Genomic DNA, 16,981 nt, shown 5'->3' on the forward strand with positions numbered 1-16,981 from the left:
GGTGCTTCCCCACAGGCGCCTGTGCAAAACAATACCGATGCACACTTCTTTACTATGCTGTACAGCACGCCAGCATTGCAGAAAGCACCTCCAGCATGAAACCCCCACGGCAACAAAATGCTCCAGGAATGTGAAATAAAAATTCTATTACAGCCAATAACTTGGGAAAGAAAGCCCCACAAGAGAGCTAGGTGTACAGAAAAGGGGAGGGTGCAGCAAGTATCAGAAAAGCATATTGGAAGCAATTATTTAGCAGAATCAGGAATGACACCTGGTGGCAAGAGACATGAAGCGGCTCATGGCATTTACTTACCAGATAGGGGATGTGAAGATGCCTAGCAAAAAACCCAACCCATCAATTATAAAGGCTCCTAGGGAACAGGAGATACAACCATGAACTTGAGACCTGTTCTCCCTCCATGGAAACACTCTCTCCTGTTCAGTGCTTTTACTATGTAACAGAAAGGAGAACAACAGAAACAAGGGTGGCAGGCAACCTTTCCAAATTTTCAAAATAACTTTTGGCCAGCCTGCCAAGTAATTCTTGGAGTCACAAATGGAATCACCACTCACCATCAATGATCCTCTTCACTCTCCATATTCGCAGTGTGATAATAAGGCTGATTGCATCCCATGGGCTGCTGGGGCCATTAGCCACTGTTGAAGCCACCATTGGTGCCAAGGACAAAATGATGACAGCACCGTCAAACACCTAGAGAGAAATCAGTTTTTCAAATCCTTCCTGAAGGTTATAACCCTGCCATCACTGCTCAGGGTCTTGAAGGGCTCCCAGTTTCCCCAAAAGAAATGCATTTATGATATATTGAAGGGGATATGAGAGGTGGCCAGGCCACAGAAAGGCTACATCCTTTTTAGGTAGCACAGCAGAATTCCTTAGTGCATTTTATGAGGTGAGGATTGAAAAACTGTGGTGGGAGGACAGGGAGAGAGAAAAGCATTTGGAAATACTGGGCAAAGTCCACAAGCAGAAGTGCTAGCCTAAATGCTATTACAGCCAAAGAGTTTTATTATCACTGGCACTTACTACCTGTTACTTGGTATACTGTTATCCAAAAAAAGATACAGTCCCTTCCCAAAGATCTTACTGTCTAAATGAAGAAATCATGAAGACAAGTTGAAAATGACAGAGCAAAGAGACTTGATGGCTCTCAGCCATGTCCTGGCTACACAATGTGTGTGGGAACGGCTGTGCATCAAGACAGAAAGACTCCCTGATCTCGTCTTTATTGGGCAGCTAGGTTTTCAAGGACTCGGACAACTGGGACTATTCAGAATGATTTGTATGACACTTAGTTGCCCTGGGATTAGATCAGAAAAGGCAATTGTGCAAAGTATTACACAGAAACGTGTCAGTAAATACATTTCAGAGCAAACTGGCAATAATGTTGTGTCTGTCCTACTCTCGCCTAGCAGGGTAGAACAGAATTCTCATTCCTACTGAGACCCTTCCCAGCTGCCAAAGACCAGTGACAAATGGTCTGCAGAAGAGAGCAGGACATAGATTTTATAAGCACTACAAATTCATAATTGTGCCTAATAATTCAGTGTATTGAAAATAAACACTTCTTACTGCCACTATTTGATGGCCAGTGAACAATATCGCTCCATTCCAAATTACCAAACTAAATTATTAGAGACTGCTACATTTAGCCTCAATAATGACAATCTCCGAATCAAGAATTTAAGTTTGTTAGCAAAACAAGTTAAAAGGTTTACAACTTTATTACAAAACTGTGCAAGCCTCTAGACTCACTTAAGCTCTGAGAAAATCCAGAATTTCTTCTGCTGCATCCTGTGCAGTATTATTTTATCAGACAGTACCAAGGAAGAGCTCCGACCTTTTCCTGATCTTCAGATTTCTGCTCAGACTAGGATTATGTATTACTTACAATACACACATTTCCTTACCTGTCTCTGCAACAGAATGCACATTCTAACTTGTTTTTAATTTCAGGTACAAATTATAGTGTTTATTGTCATTAATTTTAATTAAAAAATAATTTCACAATAAAGTTGGGGCCTTTACCAAATCAGTATTTTCTATCAGAAAACCACACACAGTTTTTCAACCAGTTCTAATTTCAGCTTGATTATTGGACTGGGGTTACACAACTCACATGACAATTTTTACTCTTATTCCCCATCTCTGGGTAGCAGTATCAACAGTTAGAATGGCACAGCTCTAACAACAAAATAACTAGACACCAAGATCAAAAAAACACCACAAACCCCCCTCCCTCAAAGTATTTGCAAATACCGCACTTTTCTGAGTCTCCCACAGAAAAAGGGACTGCATCACATGCCTATGTATACATGCCGATAATGAGAAAATTTATCTGAGTTCAAAGATACTGTATTCCACCAGTTCTACAAAAAAACTACCCAAAGCAGTTCATAGTACTCTTACTGTGCCTGTCTGGAAAGCGGTATGAAGAGTAAGACTGCTTACCTCTATTTTGTTTTCAATGTAATCCCATATGCCAAGGACCACAATCCTCAAAATAGTCTAGTAAAATAGATTAGGGAGGGGGAAAGATGATGAATGTTACTGTAATTTTAAACATTTAGTCCTTTATCTATTTAGGGGATTATTTTTTTTTGTCTCATTTAAGCATTATGAATTTCCTCTGAATAATAATGAGGACCTAGAAATAGCTACAATTCTATATTCTAAAAGCAGGTATTGCATTCCAACCACTACCTTGACTCAGTGAAACTTCCATAAACGAGTTCCAAGTTCAAATGTTCATCAGTCTTTCCAACCTCTTAACATTTTGTTTTTTGGTTTGTGAGATTTAGATTACCAACCCCCTCCACCTCCCCACCCCTGCTTCAAGCCTATATAAGATCCACTGTGGATCATTCACTTTGAACGGGGAAAGATAACTCTGTTCTTGCCACCTTTGATATGTCAGTGCTTACTATTTTCTAAGAAAAGGAAATAGGCACTGCCGCCTCTTTATGCCTAAAGATACTGACATTTCATCAATCTGAAAAGCAGAGGCTCTTATTCTCCCTCTCTGGAGTACAGGGCTCTTGTCTTTTAAAATCCCAGAAAGTCATACGATAAGGGAGAAATATATCCCTGTGATCCTCCCCTATGAAGCAAAGCAGCTGTAACAGGCATCAGTAGCTAAAAAACAGGCATAAAGAAGAAACAGAGAATGAACCAATGGTGAATTCTCATTAAAAACCCCAATGTCATCTTTCCTAATTTTTAACCTGGCTTTCAGAAGATGCAATAATAAAAGTAAATAAAAACCAATCAGCCAACTAATGACTGAAACTGAATTCACACAAAAGCACAACTGTTAGGGATGTTTTCTGCCATTAGCAACATTAAGGTCAGATTTTGATAGACATGACAGACATGAAGAGTTTAACTGCAGCTGTATGCCTTGCAAAGAAGATCAGATTGCTATTTTCTTCATTAAAAAACAGTACTAGTGACAGAGAGCTCAGTAGGCCTATGTTTGAGGGGTGACCCTGCCAACAATTGTGCAGCAAATGTTCACGGCTGTGATGAACACATGTACCTCCTCCGTGTTACAAACACAAACACATTACGTCCCAACTAACTCTGAACATATGCCAAACTTACTGGCACCACCTAATCACAGAACAACACTGGACCTTTCAGTGCTGTTCCTTTGCATGATTTTGCCAAAGCTCATGAGTCCAATTGCCTCGCGTGGCCTGGGATACTGTGCTCAGCTCTGTTGTGGCACTCCAAACCTGGATAACAGCACTTAATCCTGTTTTGCAGAGGAAGATGTTGCTGTGGCAAAGATGGTGCTTTCAGAGCCCAGCCTCATATTGTCAAAAAGCAGGACAAGGAACCAGCCAACCCTTACTCAGAAATGGTGCCTGTGAAGCACTGGCCAAGTCTGCCTGAGAAAGCATCACTAGCCAAAGGAGAAAATGGAGAGCACTCTTTCCTCTACAAAAAATCATGAGACTTTTTGTAGACACGAAGGTCTGCTATTGCTGCTGGTCTGTCCTCCCTAAAAATAACTTTTACTTCCGAAGCATTTTATAAATGGAGCACAAGAATAAGGCTCACAGCAATTTCCTTATTAACCTACATCCTCAAAGCTTTTATGTGGAGGAAAAGATGCACAACAGCAGCTCCTCCAATCCCTTAATGACTTCCAAATTCACCAGCATGACGTGATGTGAAAGAAGTGCAACGTGTAAGTACTTAGTGCTGCTGTACAATCAAGGCACTCCAGAAGCCTCAAGTCAGGCCCCAAGCAGAATACTTTCAGACAAAAGCATCCCAGCTTCTCTGTAGGCACCTCCCTCACTCCCCATTAAGAAGCTGCACAAAATGCTTAACTACAAGTTACTCATGAGCCCGCAAATTCAGCTGTATTAGTTAATCTGGGGTCTACCACAGCAAGTTCCACAGCAGGCAGCCATCGGGAAACACATGAGGAAAATCAGTGACTTCTTTAAAGCTTAGAATGATGCCACCTTGCCTACAACACCCACGTCAACAGCACACAGAAATCTGGCTCATTTTCTTCTGTGCTCAGCCAGCACTTATGAAGTGCTACGTTGATGAGCAACTTATGAACGGATGGCTGGACAAAGCCTTTACAGCAAGTGATAGTGATCACCTTTCTTGCTTTGGAATGGTGTCTGCAAAGGTATTTTCACTGAGATAATAACATCTCTGCACAAAGAAAATATAAACACTATCTCACAGTCTTAAATAGGATTGAACACGGGGCTGTTGCGGGGACAACAAAAAAAGGATTTTCCTTTCTGCTTTTTTAGTTCCTCACTGCAGTGTTTAAATCACACTCTGCTACTGTCATATTAATGTGTCTGAACAGTTCCAAGGGCTGGAAGCTAGCAGAAATGTTTTAATTTTCAGTCTGCTGGTGTGAATCAGCACAAGTCAGCAATGACTGGAAGTCTACTCAGCAGGCATTTAATGCAGGAGTGGTTGTTGGTGCTCGCTCTAGAAGACAGGTCTCCTCCTCACAAAAAACACCTTGATGATCAGCATCTTTGCCCTCAGGTAGAGCAGACACACTGTAGGAAGGGAGAGTGTAAGGGTGGGATGAATCTAACGCCCCGTCTGAGACGCACTCTTCAGAACAAACTGGGTGCCACTGAGGGTTAAGCGTTAAACACATTTGTTCTCTGTGGAAGGTCTTAAAGCTACACACCAACATTGTCACTCTTTACAAAAACCTCCACATCACCACTCAAGTGACAAAAGCAATGTAAGGCAATTTTTCCTTGGTGGTGCTCTGGGGAAACCAGGCATGCCAAGGAAGCACCACAAGTGAGTCACAGACTGTGTGCACCTGGAGACTAGGTTTAGCTTTCTCTTCTCTCCCTCTGTATGAAGCACGAGATCACATCCACTGCTGCTGCCACAACTCTTACCCAGTTGTAATTCTCACCCAGACTGAACTGGGCAAATTTGGACTTCACTAGGCATATCTCCCTCCCTGTTCAATATAGTAAACACTTGGACTGAAACAAAAGCATTTGGGTTACTTATAGACAACATTTTAGAATTTTTCCTAAGCAATCAAAAACACCATTCAAACAAATACACACTGCATTTGCTTGTGTACTTTCTCTGTACAGAATTTGAAAAAATGAGACCCTGTAGCAGAAACTGAAAAGACGACAAACAAAAATGAATAATCCAGGAAACTTCCTACACACCGTACATGGACCAAACTGAAAAATGCAGATGAATTAAAAGAGAATTGCAACCCTAACACTCATCACAGGCAGAACACGCTAGCCACAGCTCTACCATTTGTGGACACAAGAATCTGTAAAAAACAGGGAAGAAATGGAGCAGCACTGCTGTTTCCTACGTCAGTGCAGGCATTTCCCAGCACTGTAGCAAACGCGCACACATAGTTTTGCATTACACAACAGGCATTCTGCATTTCTGGGCACAGATTTGAAAGCAACCATTAAATATGAGAGTGAGTACTCTTCTGTTATAGGCCACTGCCAGCTTGGGGTTTAGTACTTGAAAAATAATGCTTTAACATTTCTTGACTGGAAATCTTTTAGCTAGAAAGTATTTAACATATATATTGGTTTTAGTTCGACCAGAAATACATCTTTTGTTTTCTGAGAAAAGCAAAATTATTACATGAAAGTCTGTTCATTGCACTAATAAAAGGTAAACAAGTGAAGGCTTCTGTTAACTAAAGTCTGAGTAAACCCAGATAAAAGTAAAATTTTAAACCATTCTTCAGCCAGAAATGTAAAGTCCAAGTTGACAGCGTCCCTTCATGACGTAGTTGTTTGTATAACATCAGCTGTCTGAAGTGAAGTTTAGGAAGAACCATGGGATGCTGCAGGTTTACCCTCTGATTTTGCAGAGAAACCTGGCCAAGTCCTTTGCTGAGCCCGCCACATGAATTCCCACAACCTGCATGAGCTGGCTATGCTTGTCAGCTGACCACAATGTATGTCAGGTAATTTTAAACACTTCTTGCTTGTGCAGTCAATAGATGAGCTGCTCCTTGGTTACTCACTGTGCCCAGTTCATCTGTACCATACAGAAATCAAAAGGAGGTGGCACAGAAGGTGAAGCTGGCTCACCAGGTTTATATCTATCAGTGAAGGAGAGCAACTCTGTGTTTCAAGACAAGGTTGTGATTGTACCAGAGACAGACAGGACGGAGTGGGGTGGAAAGGCTGTCTTTAGAAGAGCCCTTCCTTCCTTTCACTGCCACAAAACTCATCTGTTGCAGAGGGTCTTTACCTCTGGCTTGTACAGAAACTGAAGATTAAGCTTCTGCCTTTTGGGTATATCTCGTAAGACCAATTATTTATGGACACCCTTCCCAGAAAGAACACCGTGTACCAAATCTGCAATTCATAACCTCCCTGGTTTGGCTCACTCTACGGAGGCCGTAGCTCATTTGATACTTAAAACGATCAAGCTTTGCCATCTTCTGAAGAGCCTGCCCTGAAAAGCTGCACTAGCTGCTCTAGTGCACACTGTTCCCAGGCCACCAGAGCATGGAGGAACATGTTAACACCTTCACACTGAGACATCCTGCTGTTACCAGTGCACAGGCATGCCACTTGCACGGCTTCTCTTCCATCACAGCTCCAGAAGGAAACGTGCAACACTGCTGACCTCATTTCACTTCCCATATCGCCCAGTACAAAATCCTTCCAGTGTACTGTACCCTGTAACTGCTCTGGCTCCGTTAGCAGATGTGGTCACACAGCAATAATTAACGGCAAAAGCTTGGTGATGCTAAAAGACATGAATGCAATATTTTCTTTTTCACTGACTTCTACTAACACCCAAACACACCTTGGCATAAAGACTGCAGTTCTACTTGTTCTTACATCCTCCCATAATATTTGTTGTTAGAGCCTGGAGAAAAATAATGAATTTTAAACTGACAATTCTGGATAGATTTGAAAGGGCTTTACAGGAACAGAAATGGCTTACTAGAGACACAGCATTCTACTGTAAGGGAGATGGGATAGAAAACTGGTCTTAGGTGATGGTGCTTCAGAAGTTTCCTCTGGGCGTGTTTCTGCTAGTGCTAATTCTTATCTTTGAAATGCACTGTGTAGAAGGTGCAGCACTGTCACTATCAAGAGATGAAAGCACAGATGAAGCACTGGTAAGAGCAAACCATGCAAGTCAGGTCTATTCTTCAAAATGAAACAGGCAGCCTGGCATTTCACAAAGGTGTCTATAGCTACATCCCCAGACCTCTACAAAGCCATTTTCCCTGGTACCTACTTTTTTTGTGAAGCAAGAGAAGTGGTTAAAAAAGAAATTTTACCATATATTAAATATTTGATTATTTATACACTAGCAAAGAAGGAAGCTTAAATCAACCTTAATCAATTATATCAGTACAGCAAATCCTTGTTGTTGTTTCTAGATCCCCTCAAATCAATTCCCTTAAAAATCAAAACATATACAGCCAGCAATGCAGTGCATTTGTGCACCATGAGAAGTTGTGTGTACATGGAATGAAAGTCAACACCCAGAAAAGATGCTACATCTTACAGGAGAATTATCAATTTAATAGGTTATTACCTTTCTGCTCAGCTATTTGAAATTCACTCAAAGTGTAACAACAATAACAGAAGTGATCTCTCCAATATAAAATTATGTATCTGTTATTTAAAATCGATATGGGAAAGACAACCTTTTCTTTTTGTTCTGTCATTTGGGATGTTTTTCCTTTTTAACAGAACCCTACCAGTAGGGTCTTCCTTAGGAGGTTTCTTTCATTCCAGGAATTGCTATTAACAGGGAGTAAAGTGTCAGTACTATGAACACTTCTGTCTACCATACAAGGAAAACCTTGTGGTTTGTTTTTCATTTCCTAGAAGTGAAAATCTAAACTGCACTTACGACATATAGCTAATGAAACAAATCCCTTATCAGCTAGGACCCCAGACTTCCTCTGCTCCATTTGAGAATACATTTCTTGGACACAGATGCAGGAAAAGTTGCAGTTCCATGATTGCCTAATTTTAAGACCATCAGAAGACGTGGTTACTCTCAGGGAAGCGCTCAAGTGGTAGCAGAATGCCTGACTGCTTGGCTGACTGAAGCATATACAGAGCAATACAAATAACTGGACACTTGCACACAAACAGTCCCAACAATCTTGGTGGAAAAGCAGAACTGAACAAAGGCTGCAGAATCAAGTATTTGTGACAATGTGATAAGACTATTAAAATACAAGCAGACTCCAATCCACTTACCAAAACACTGTGACATTCCTTTTCTCAGCCAACTATTACCAAGGCTGAATTTGCTCTCTTGATAGGGAACAACCCCGGCCTTGCCTTGCTGATGGTACTGGGGTTCCCCCCAGTGTCTTTCTCTTCTCTTCTGTCTTAACATCTGGGTAACATTTGGTGCACAGACAAATCATAGTGACGTATGTAAACAGAGACAAACATACACAATCATCACCACTAGCAAATCCTGTTCAAATACGTGAAAAAAGGCAAAAAAAAAAGCTGATGTGCACTTCACTTGAATAAAGATGTTTTGAAGTTGGAAAGTCACAGACAGTGACAGAGAATATCAAATCAAAAGAGTGCAATAAATTCACAAAATCACAGAATGTTAGGGGTTGGAAGGGACCTCTGGAGATCATCAAGTCCAAGCTCCCCTGCCAGAGCAGGACCATCTAGTCTAGGGCACGTCACAGAGGAACGCATCCAGGTGTGTCTTAAAAGTCTCCAAGGAAGGAGACTCCACAACCTCCCTGGGGAGCCTGTTCCAGTGCTCTGGAACCCTTACAGGAAAGTTGTTCTTCCTCACGCTGAGATAGAACTTCCTCTGCTCCAGCCTGTGTCTATTGCCCCATGTCCTGTCACAGGGCACAAGTGAAAACAGGTTGCCCTTTCCTTCCTGACACCCAGCCCTCATGTATTTATATGCATTAATTAGATCCCTCCTTAGTCTTCTCTTCTCCAGACTAAAAAGCCCCAGGTCTCTCAGCCTCTCCTCATACTGCAGGTGTTCCAGTCCCCCAGTCATCCTCGTAGCCCTTCGCTGGACTCTCTTGAGTAGATCTCTGTTCCTCTGGAAATGGGGAGCCCAGAACTGGACACAATACTCCAGGTGAGGTCTCACCAGGGCAGAGCTCAGAGGGGGAGGAGGATCTCCCTTTAAGGCTTGTGCCTGTAGCACAAGCACAGAGAAAGATGCTGTGAGAGTAGCCACTTACTTTTATTAGCAACTGTTCTGCTGGCATTCACCAGTTGCTACCATGTTTGTCCCCTTCTTTTCAATCAAGCAGAAAGCCAGTGTCGTCTTAACTCCAAAATGATAGGACTGTAATTACTTGCAATGTCTTTACAGCTCCAGCTTTTAACCCATCATTTTTCCAAAACATTCAGATTTTGTGCTGAAAGTTTTCTGGCTTTTAAGAAGTATTTTACAGCTTTGCATTATTTAGTCTTTAAGCCTAAGTTGAGGCCTTTCTGAAGAATTTGCTATTTATACTTACAGCTAATGGGAACTAAACTACAGAATAAACAAAAAACATCCAAACTTCGGACATGGAAACAACCTTTATGAACACTAGAAATCCTGATTCCTTGCTTTGAGGAAAAACACACTGACTGAAAGACTAGCCAATTCTCAGCAGTTGCTTGCTGTATCCAAGAAAACTAATGAAACCTGCTCATCTCTGAAAAATCATCCTGGCATGAATAGTCACAGACTTCAAAATCTCAGTACAACACACGATCTTCTCAACAAATAATTTCAAATAAAGATAGCTGACTCATGTTATTGTGAATCAGAGGGCAAAAACTCCCCTGAAGACACCAAAAGAGTAAATAAAATTAAAATGGATGATAAAAAAGTGACCTGGAATTTTTGCAATATTTTGTAAGCTCTTGAAAAATGAAGTTTTGATCTGGATGTGAAAAAATTAAACTCTCTTTTTCCTGTGATGAGAGGCATTTCATGTGCCATTACTCACTAAGCAAACCTGGCTCAAAGGCAGTCCTGGTAAACCCAGTAAGAAAGCTACACCTTCATTCTCTTCCAGATCGTGGCCTTTGAAGTACACACAGTTTGTTCTGTGGACCCACCTTTTTTGCTTTAACCTAGTTCAAACTGCCAAGTGAACCAATATCGCAAACTCTATCCTCCTCTGTGGACTTTACGTGGCTGCCTTGTGGCCCCATTTTTCTGGGGTGTAAATTCAAGTCATAACCAAACAGGTGAAGGAAAATAGTTGGGAAGACAGAAACAGATAATAAAGTGAGTGGTAAGAGGTTTCTAAAAAGTCAGAAGAGCAAGCAAACAAAGAGAAGTGGTTCCAAACACCTAATAGACAGAAGGAGAAAAGCAAACAGATACAAAATGAGGATGGTGAATCAAGCAACTAGTTTTGGCTTTTTGAAGTATTTCTATTACTGTTTTCCTGCAAAATGCTTCTGAATCAGTTCATCCACTTATGTGGGTACTCTGTTTCAGTTAATTTCTTCCATGAGACAGACCAGTACTGGCCTTGAGGATCTGTCGGCACTGCCACGAACATCTCACCAAAAACGGTCAACATATGAACTGAACTGTGGGAAGGACACAGGAGCAAGGCACTGCACCAGGCTTTGAGAAGAGGGGTTCGTGCTGCAAGCAAATTGGAACTTGAGACAACACTTCAGCAGAAGGAAATTGAGGACCAGTGGAGAAGTTTTTTGTGGAACAAGCTCCAGCAAGCAATGAAGATCAGGTGAGCATGCATCTATGCTGCCAGCAGCAGAGTTACAAGCTGATCCTGTTGGGAAGCTCAGGATTACAGGGAGCTCCAGGGTGCTAATCCCCACTGAAGAAAGATTCCAGGGCAGATGCAAAAGTATTTCTTTACAGAGAATGGACTCTAGCTAGCAAACCTGAGTCTTCAAGAATTAGTATGTGCAACTGACAAACAAAAGATTCTGCAAAATTTTTAGATTTAGGGATTTATTTTTTTTTTCAGCCAGTTTACATATATCCTACAACCCACAATCACTGCTGAAGGATGAGGATAGGAGTTGTATCTGTTTGTGTAGCTGCAGCATCGAATGGCCAGGATGCAAAGCAGTCTTGAGTCCCCTGCCTGATATCACCAAATCCTTTGAGAAAGTACCCACTGATAGCCTGGCAACACCAGCTAGAAAATCCCTGTTACAAGTAGAAACACAAAAGTGGTATCTGCAAATAAATACATGTCATTAACATAACCATGGAATGTTGTATAATATGGTGAGTTTGAATTCAACACAAGAGAGCTATCAAAATCACCTGCAGATATCACAGTTTCTTTTTTTTTTTTTTTTTTTCGGGTGGGTTTGTTTCTGGTTGTTTTGGGGTTTTTTTTGTAACCTTCACTTTAATTTAAATGGAGTGAAGACTTCAGCATCTCTGTGGATGACATTTTCTCTTAACGGAACTAGAAAAAAAATATTTTAAAAAGCTGAAGTCCAAGCCAAGTTCCAATTTAACAAATGTAAAACTTTTTTTTGGTGACAAGTAAGACACTGTGACCTGAAAAAATAGCCTTAAGAAATATTTCGGGCTATTTCAGGAGTAGTATAAATGTCCCAGTAGCAAGGACTTCTTTCTGAAATCAAGTTGAACACTACAACAGATTTTCCCAATTCGGTCATTTGTTACATCATGTCTACAGCCTTTTCCAATGCATACATTCAAAACCATTTTTGCAAAGAAATTCACCGTGTGTTTAATTCTCTTGCTGTGTATATATGCAGCATCCTTGAACATCTAAACTACCTACCTAAATTGTGAAAGGAGATAACCATACTATTAAGACAGACCTGTCTGTAAAAAACAACCTGCAGTCTTGATTCCTGAAGAATATATCTTATTCCTATACCTTATACCCAGTGACACTAATAAGATTCCTGCGAGAACTAATGGATGAAACTACCGCTGTCCTGTGCCTGTAGCAATTTGGATATGTTTATTTCTCAGTGTAGTTTCCCAGTTGTAATTCTTAAGACAGCGAGTTCCTCGTTTCCTTGCCAAGTCCAGATAACGGACAAACAGTGCGAATCTAAACAAGATTTTTTAGTTTGCCCAGTAGGAGTAGCAACTGTTAACTTTTTTTCTTCTTTCTTTTTTATTCCCTTGAAGTATACTGTGCTACATTTATTCTCAGTCAAATTACCGCTAAAACTCTTGCTAATTCCAGCAGCAGCATAAAAATACTATGCAGTTCTGTATGTGGTAAAAGACTTTGATTATACATACCTCTGAAAAGAAAGCAGACAGGATGACTAGGCTGATCCAATGAATTACTCCTGCAAACTGTGAAGCGCTTGAAACTGCAATTAACACAATACAATGAAGCATCGTTATAGTAGCAGAGTGCAACTTTTTTTAAAAATAATTAGTACTGCTATAACTTAAGTAAGAATAAAGCTTTCTTTCTTAAATTTTATAATGGAAGTACCAGAAAGTAGATGGGATGTCACAGGACATGGAGCTCCGACCCTGCCAACTGCTCAGCTGAACACAGCTGCAGCAGCTGTTCACTGGAGCTCTTACAGCTCAGACTGCTGGCACGCAATGACACACACATTCCAGGTCTCTGACCCTCTGCCACTGCTCCACGAGTATGAGAGGAGTGACAAAATCCCAAGTGAGAATTCTGTAAGGAAATAAACGCTCTACTATCCCCACGTCATTCCTTGTATTCAGTCTTTGACAATGCAGCTCAGAAGATCAGTAATGGTCTGCAACAGGTGCTTAAAAACTATTGTATTCTGAAGCACTAGGCTTCAGAATACATTTCTATCATCTAAATAAATAACCTAGGTAAGTAGGCTTTGGTACAGCTCTCCAGATGTGGAGACACGACCGGCTCAGGATCCCATTCCTGTCAGTCAGGTTTGATTGTAGGAAAGCCACAGTGAGATAAGCATGGAAAGAACCAATGCTATTGTTAATAAGATCCAATCTTAATATTTTAATTTTAACGAGCTTGTGAAATACCAGCAATTCTTATTTGTGCGACAAACATACTGTGACTATTTTTGCATAGTTTACTTCAGGAAATGTGACTTGTCATGTGGATAGCTTTGTCTTTAAGCAAGTTTCTATGAGAACACTCAAGATAGTTACAATAAATTAAATAAAATCCTAGACATACAATTTCAGTTGTAAGCACTCTTTTTCAGAAAGACAAAAATTCCTTATGTTAAATTCCTTCATTTCAAACTCCTGCATGGAAAGTAATCTGTAAAGAGAAAATCAAAATGGCAATTTATGACACTCTGGATTCTAAACACTAACTTCCCATATAGGTACTCTTTACACATGCAGATTGCTGAGGTAGTTATTCCACTTTCCAAGTGGAATGACTTTGAACAAAGGTCCTTTCAGGAACTGACTGGCAGGAACACTTGGGAAAACATATCTGAATTCATTAAAAGTCCTATTTTATGAAGTACTAAAGCCTTGCATGGACACCCACTGGCATTAAATCAGGCTTTCATCTGATTCAACTTACTTGGCTTGCAAGTAAAAGGAAATAAACTGAGACATGAGTTTGTTGCGAGACTGTATATGGAACTCTATATGGGTTGCCATTATGGGCTTAAATGAACCTCTTGACAGCTGGAGATTCCTTAATAAGTAAGTTCAACTGAAATTCTTTGATCAAAGCTTCCTTCATTGCTGGCAAAAAAAGCAGAAAGGTGAAAGGGTCCAATACCTGAACTGCTGGCAAATTCTACTCTGAAGGCCACATACTCTCAAGTTTGGAATAAGGCAAGGAAGAGAAAAAATTCTCTCTTTGCTCCAGGACAGTTATGAGTCTACCATCCCTATAGCAGACAGGTTAAAACACTCTCTGCAGTCTTGCAGTTTCAGGGAATTACTGTGTAACAGCAAAGCTTAAAGCAGTTGATGTCTATGTACGTAAAGATTCAAGACTGTGGCAGAGTTAACTAAGGCTCTAGAACATGCAGAGCATACGCTAAATAAAGAATTTATCTTAAAATTAAAACAAATCACAGTGGGAAGGGGATGGCAGGGAGGTAGAAGAAATCAAGATAGAAGGAAAACTGTTAGTACAGGCTGGCATTGAAACTCGGACAGTTGAGGCTCACTGAGGGCTGGATGAGAGAGGATTTGCTGTGGTGCAGCAGAGGAACTACTTAAAGATGAAATAAATGGGAAAATATACTTTAACTTTACCAAGACACTGTCTTTATAGGGTGGCATTAAGAACAAGAAGTTATAACCATTTGTAAGCTATTTTTCAAACAGCTGTCAATTGACATCAAAGGCTCCAGCTGCCCCTTAGTGGACAAGAAAATACACAGCAACCCCAAATCTGGAAAGGAAATTGCTTCCTGACGCTGCACTAACCATAGCAGTGCTGGATGTGTTGCCAGACAGCGTGCAATTAAATAGCCAGTAAAACAGTAACTCTGAAAAGCCTTCCAAGCAAGGAGGTTTTGTACAAGAGCTGAATCACCAGCCCACACACTGAATTCGGATATTTGCCTCTTCCAAAACACTCCTTTTCAAAAAAGTATTGAAAAGCTACAAAAATGGGAGAAGGCTCTTCTCCAAGAGATGCTCATCCCTGCTCCATGGTGGTTTGGATACGTCACTGGGACTGGTTGAGGCAAAGCACTTAAGCTCTTCAGCTTTTACTTTTATCTGGAGCAGAATTTCATATTTGTTGAACTAGTAACAACTTTTCATACACTCTCCCACCCACCCACCCGCTGCAAACTGTAGCTAAAAGACAAAAAGTTCTGCTTCCTATCACATTTTCCTTGTCTGGTGCTATAGGGAAGAAGTTAAATGGATGCAAATTCAGATGCTTTGTCATGAAGAAAATGGTTCAGTACAAAATGGGGAACACAGCCAACCTAGGTCTACCTCCTTCCCCTTTTCACATGTCCTCAAAATGTAAATCCAGGAGATGAGGGTTGAAAAACACATCCTGACAAACCTCGAGTGGCCATTATAGTAGCTTGCTCTCAGTGGATGTTGTTCTTGGCGATGATTTCCTGGCAGATGCAAACTATACTGCTGCTTTAAGGAGCTGACAGCGGAGACCCACAGGACGGTTTGGGCAAGCCCTGAACTCGTTCTTATGGAGGCACTGCTGCACCACAACGGGCATTTTCTACACACAGCTACACATGTACTCAGACAGGGCCCTGATCCAGCAGTTAAAAGGATGGGAGTGGAGCTTTTCAGCTTCACCACTTCCAGGAAGGCCTGACGCCTTTTCAGACATGCCTGCTGTAGTTAACTGCAGAGGGAGGGCAATACCAAGATGATTTCCTGAGTTGCTTTCCCCTAAGACTCCTGAAGACAACAAAAGGACACCGTGGTCTATATTTCTGAGGAGGAGGGGTTGGAAACTGCCATGAGCCTCTTTTTTTGAGATGAGGTGCAAGGGACTTAATATACACCTATTTCTGCATTTGCAAAACATCACAAGATTACTGAGATTTACCTTGTTAATGCATATGAAGAGCTTTGAGGATAGGACTGAAAAAAAATTATTGCAGGACAGAGACCTATAGTAAAAGATCTATTATACATCCCCTGCTTTCTGGAGTTTTTAATTCTGGCATTGAATATGCTTTGTGCTAAGATATCCTAAAAGGTCTCTGTCCTCTCCATGTGTGTGACCTACACATGTGAAAACGTGGTCTACATCACCCACACTGTCCATTCTGTGCACAAGAGAAGCACGCAGTGCAACCAAAGACTGCACTAAAAGTATGAGAGGAAAATGATGCTCTCAATGTCACAGTCAAAGAAAACAGCACTTCAGCTTTTTAAAGAAAAAAGGGGGGGAAAAAAAAAAGGCAGCTAAGTAATTGCAGTCTACGATGTAGAATAGCAGTTGTCACCATGACAAAATATGCCCTAACATATCCTAATGCATTGGCTGGTGTCATATAGAACAAGGAATCATTTAAAACTGCCATTACTTTTTTTAAAAACATAATAAAGGCCCAATGTTTTTTTAAAACCTTAATGTAAGTGACACACATCCCTCACATGACACAGCTGCAATATTTTTATCAGCCCCACCAAGATAGCCTTTTTCTGATTTAAAACAAAATAGAAAGTATTCAAATTAACACAGGCAAGAAGCCTGATGGGTTGATTCTTTAGTTAAAATGCAAAGCAGCAACAGAGTGGAATGAGACCTTGCTTGGGTGCTGAGAAAACCCATACAGCTACAGGCAGGGGCAGCCTCTGAACTATTCCAACACCTGGCTCGACCAAACACGTACAGGTCATGCGCACGGTGTGAACTGCAGAGCTTTAGAGCATCACATGCACTAGACAGAGGAGGAATGATCTCTAAAATGAAGCCTTCTTTGGAAGATTCTTCAGCAAATAAATGGTAAGAAAGCAGGTGCTTCCAAAGGAAGCAAAAACTGTGTTATGAATCTAAGAGAAATTAACAGCAAG

General features: G+C 40.9%; 1 protein-coding gene across 1 annotated transcript in view; it reads right to left on the minus strand.

Annotated features, from left to right (window-relative positions):
* The window catches only part of LOC103771021 (transmembrane protein C15orf27-like), a gene marked incomplete at both ends in the record, with an annotated part of 38,935 nt that overhangs the window by 9,022 nt on the left and 12,932 nt on the right, over positions 1-16,981 (minus strand). Inside the window, 3 exons of the mRNA XM_008938305.1 lie at positions 574-712; positions 2,471-2,527; positions 12,776-12,849. Of these exons, the coding sequence (XP_008936553.1) occupies positions 574-712; positions 2,471-2,527; positions 12,776-12,849 (270 nt within the window). The remainder of the gene's footprint in view (positions 1-573; positions 713-2,470; positions 2,528-12,775; positions 12,850-16,981) is intronic.

Source organism: Merops nubicus, unplaced genomic scaffold (assembly GCF_000691845.1).
Source record: "Merops nubicus isolate BGI_N331 unplaced genomic scaffold, ASM69184v1 scaffold10814, whole genome shotgun sequence".
Taxonomy (NCBI): Eukaryota; Metazoa; Chordata; class Aves; order Coraciiformes; family Meropidae; genus Merops; species Merops nubicus.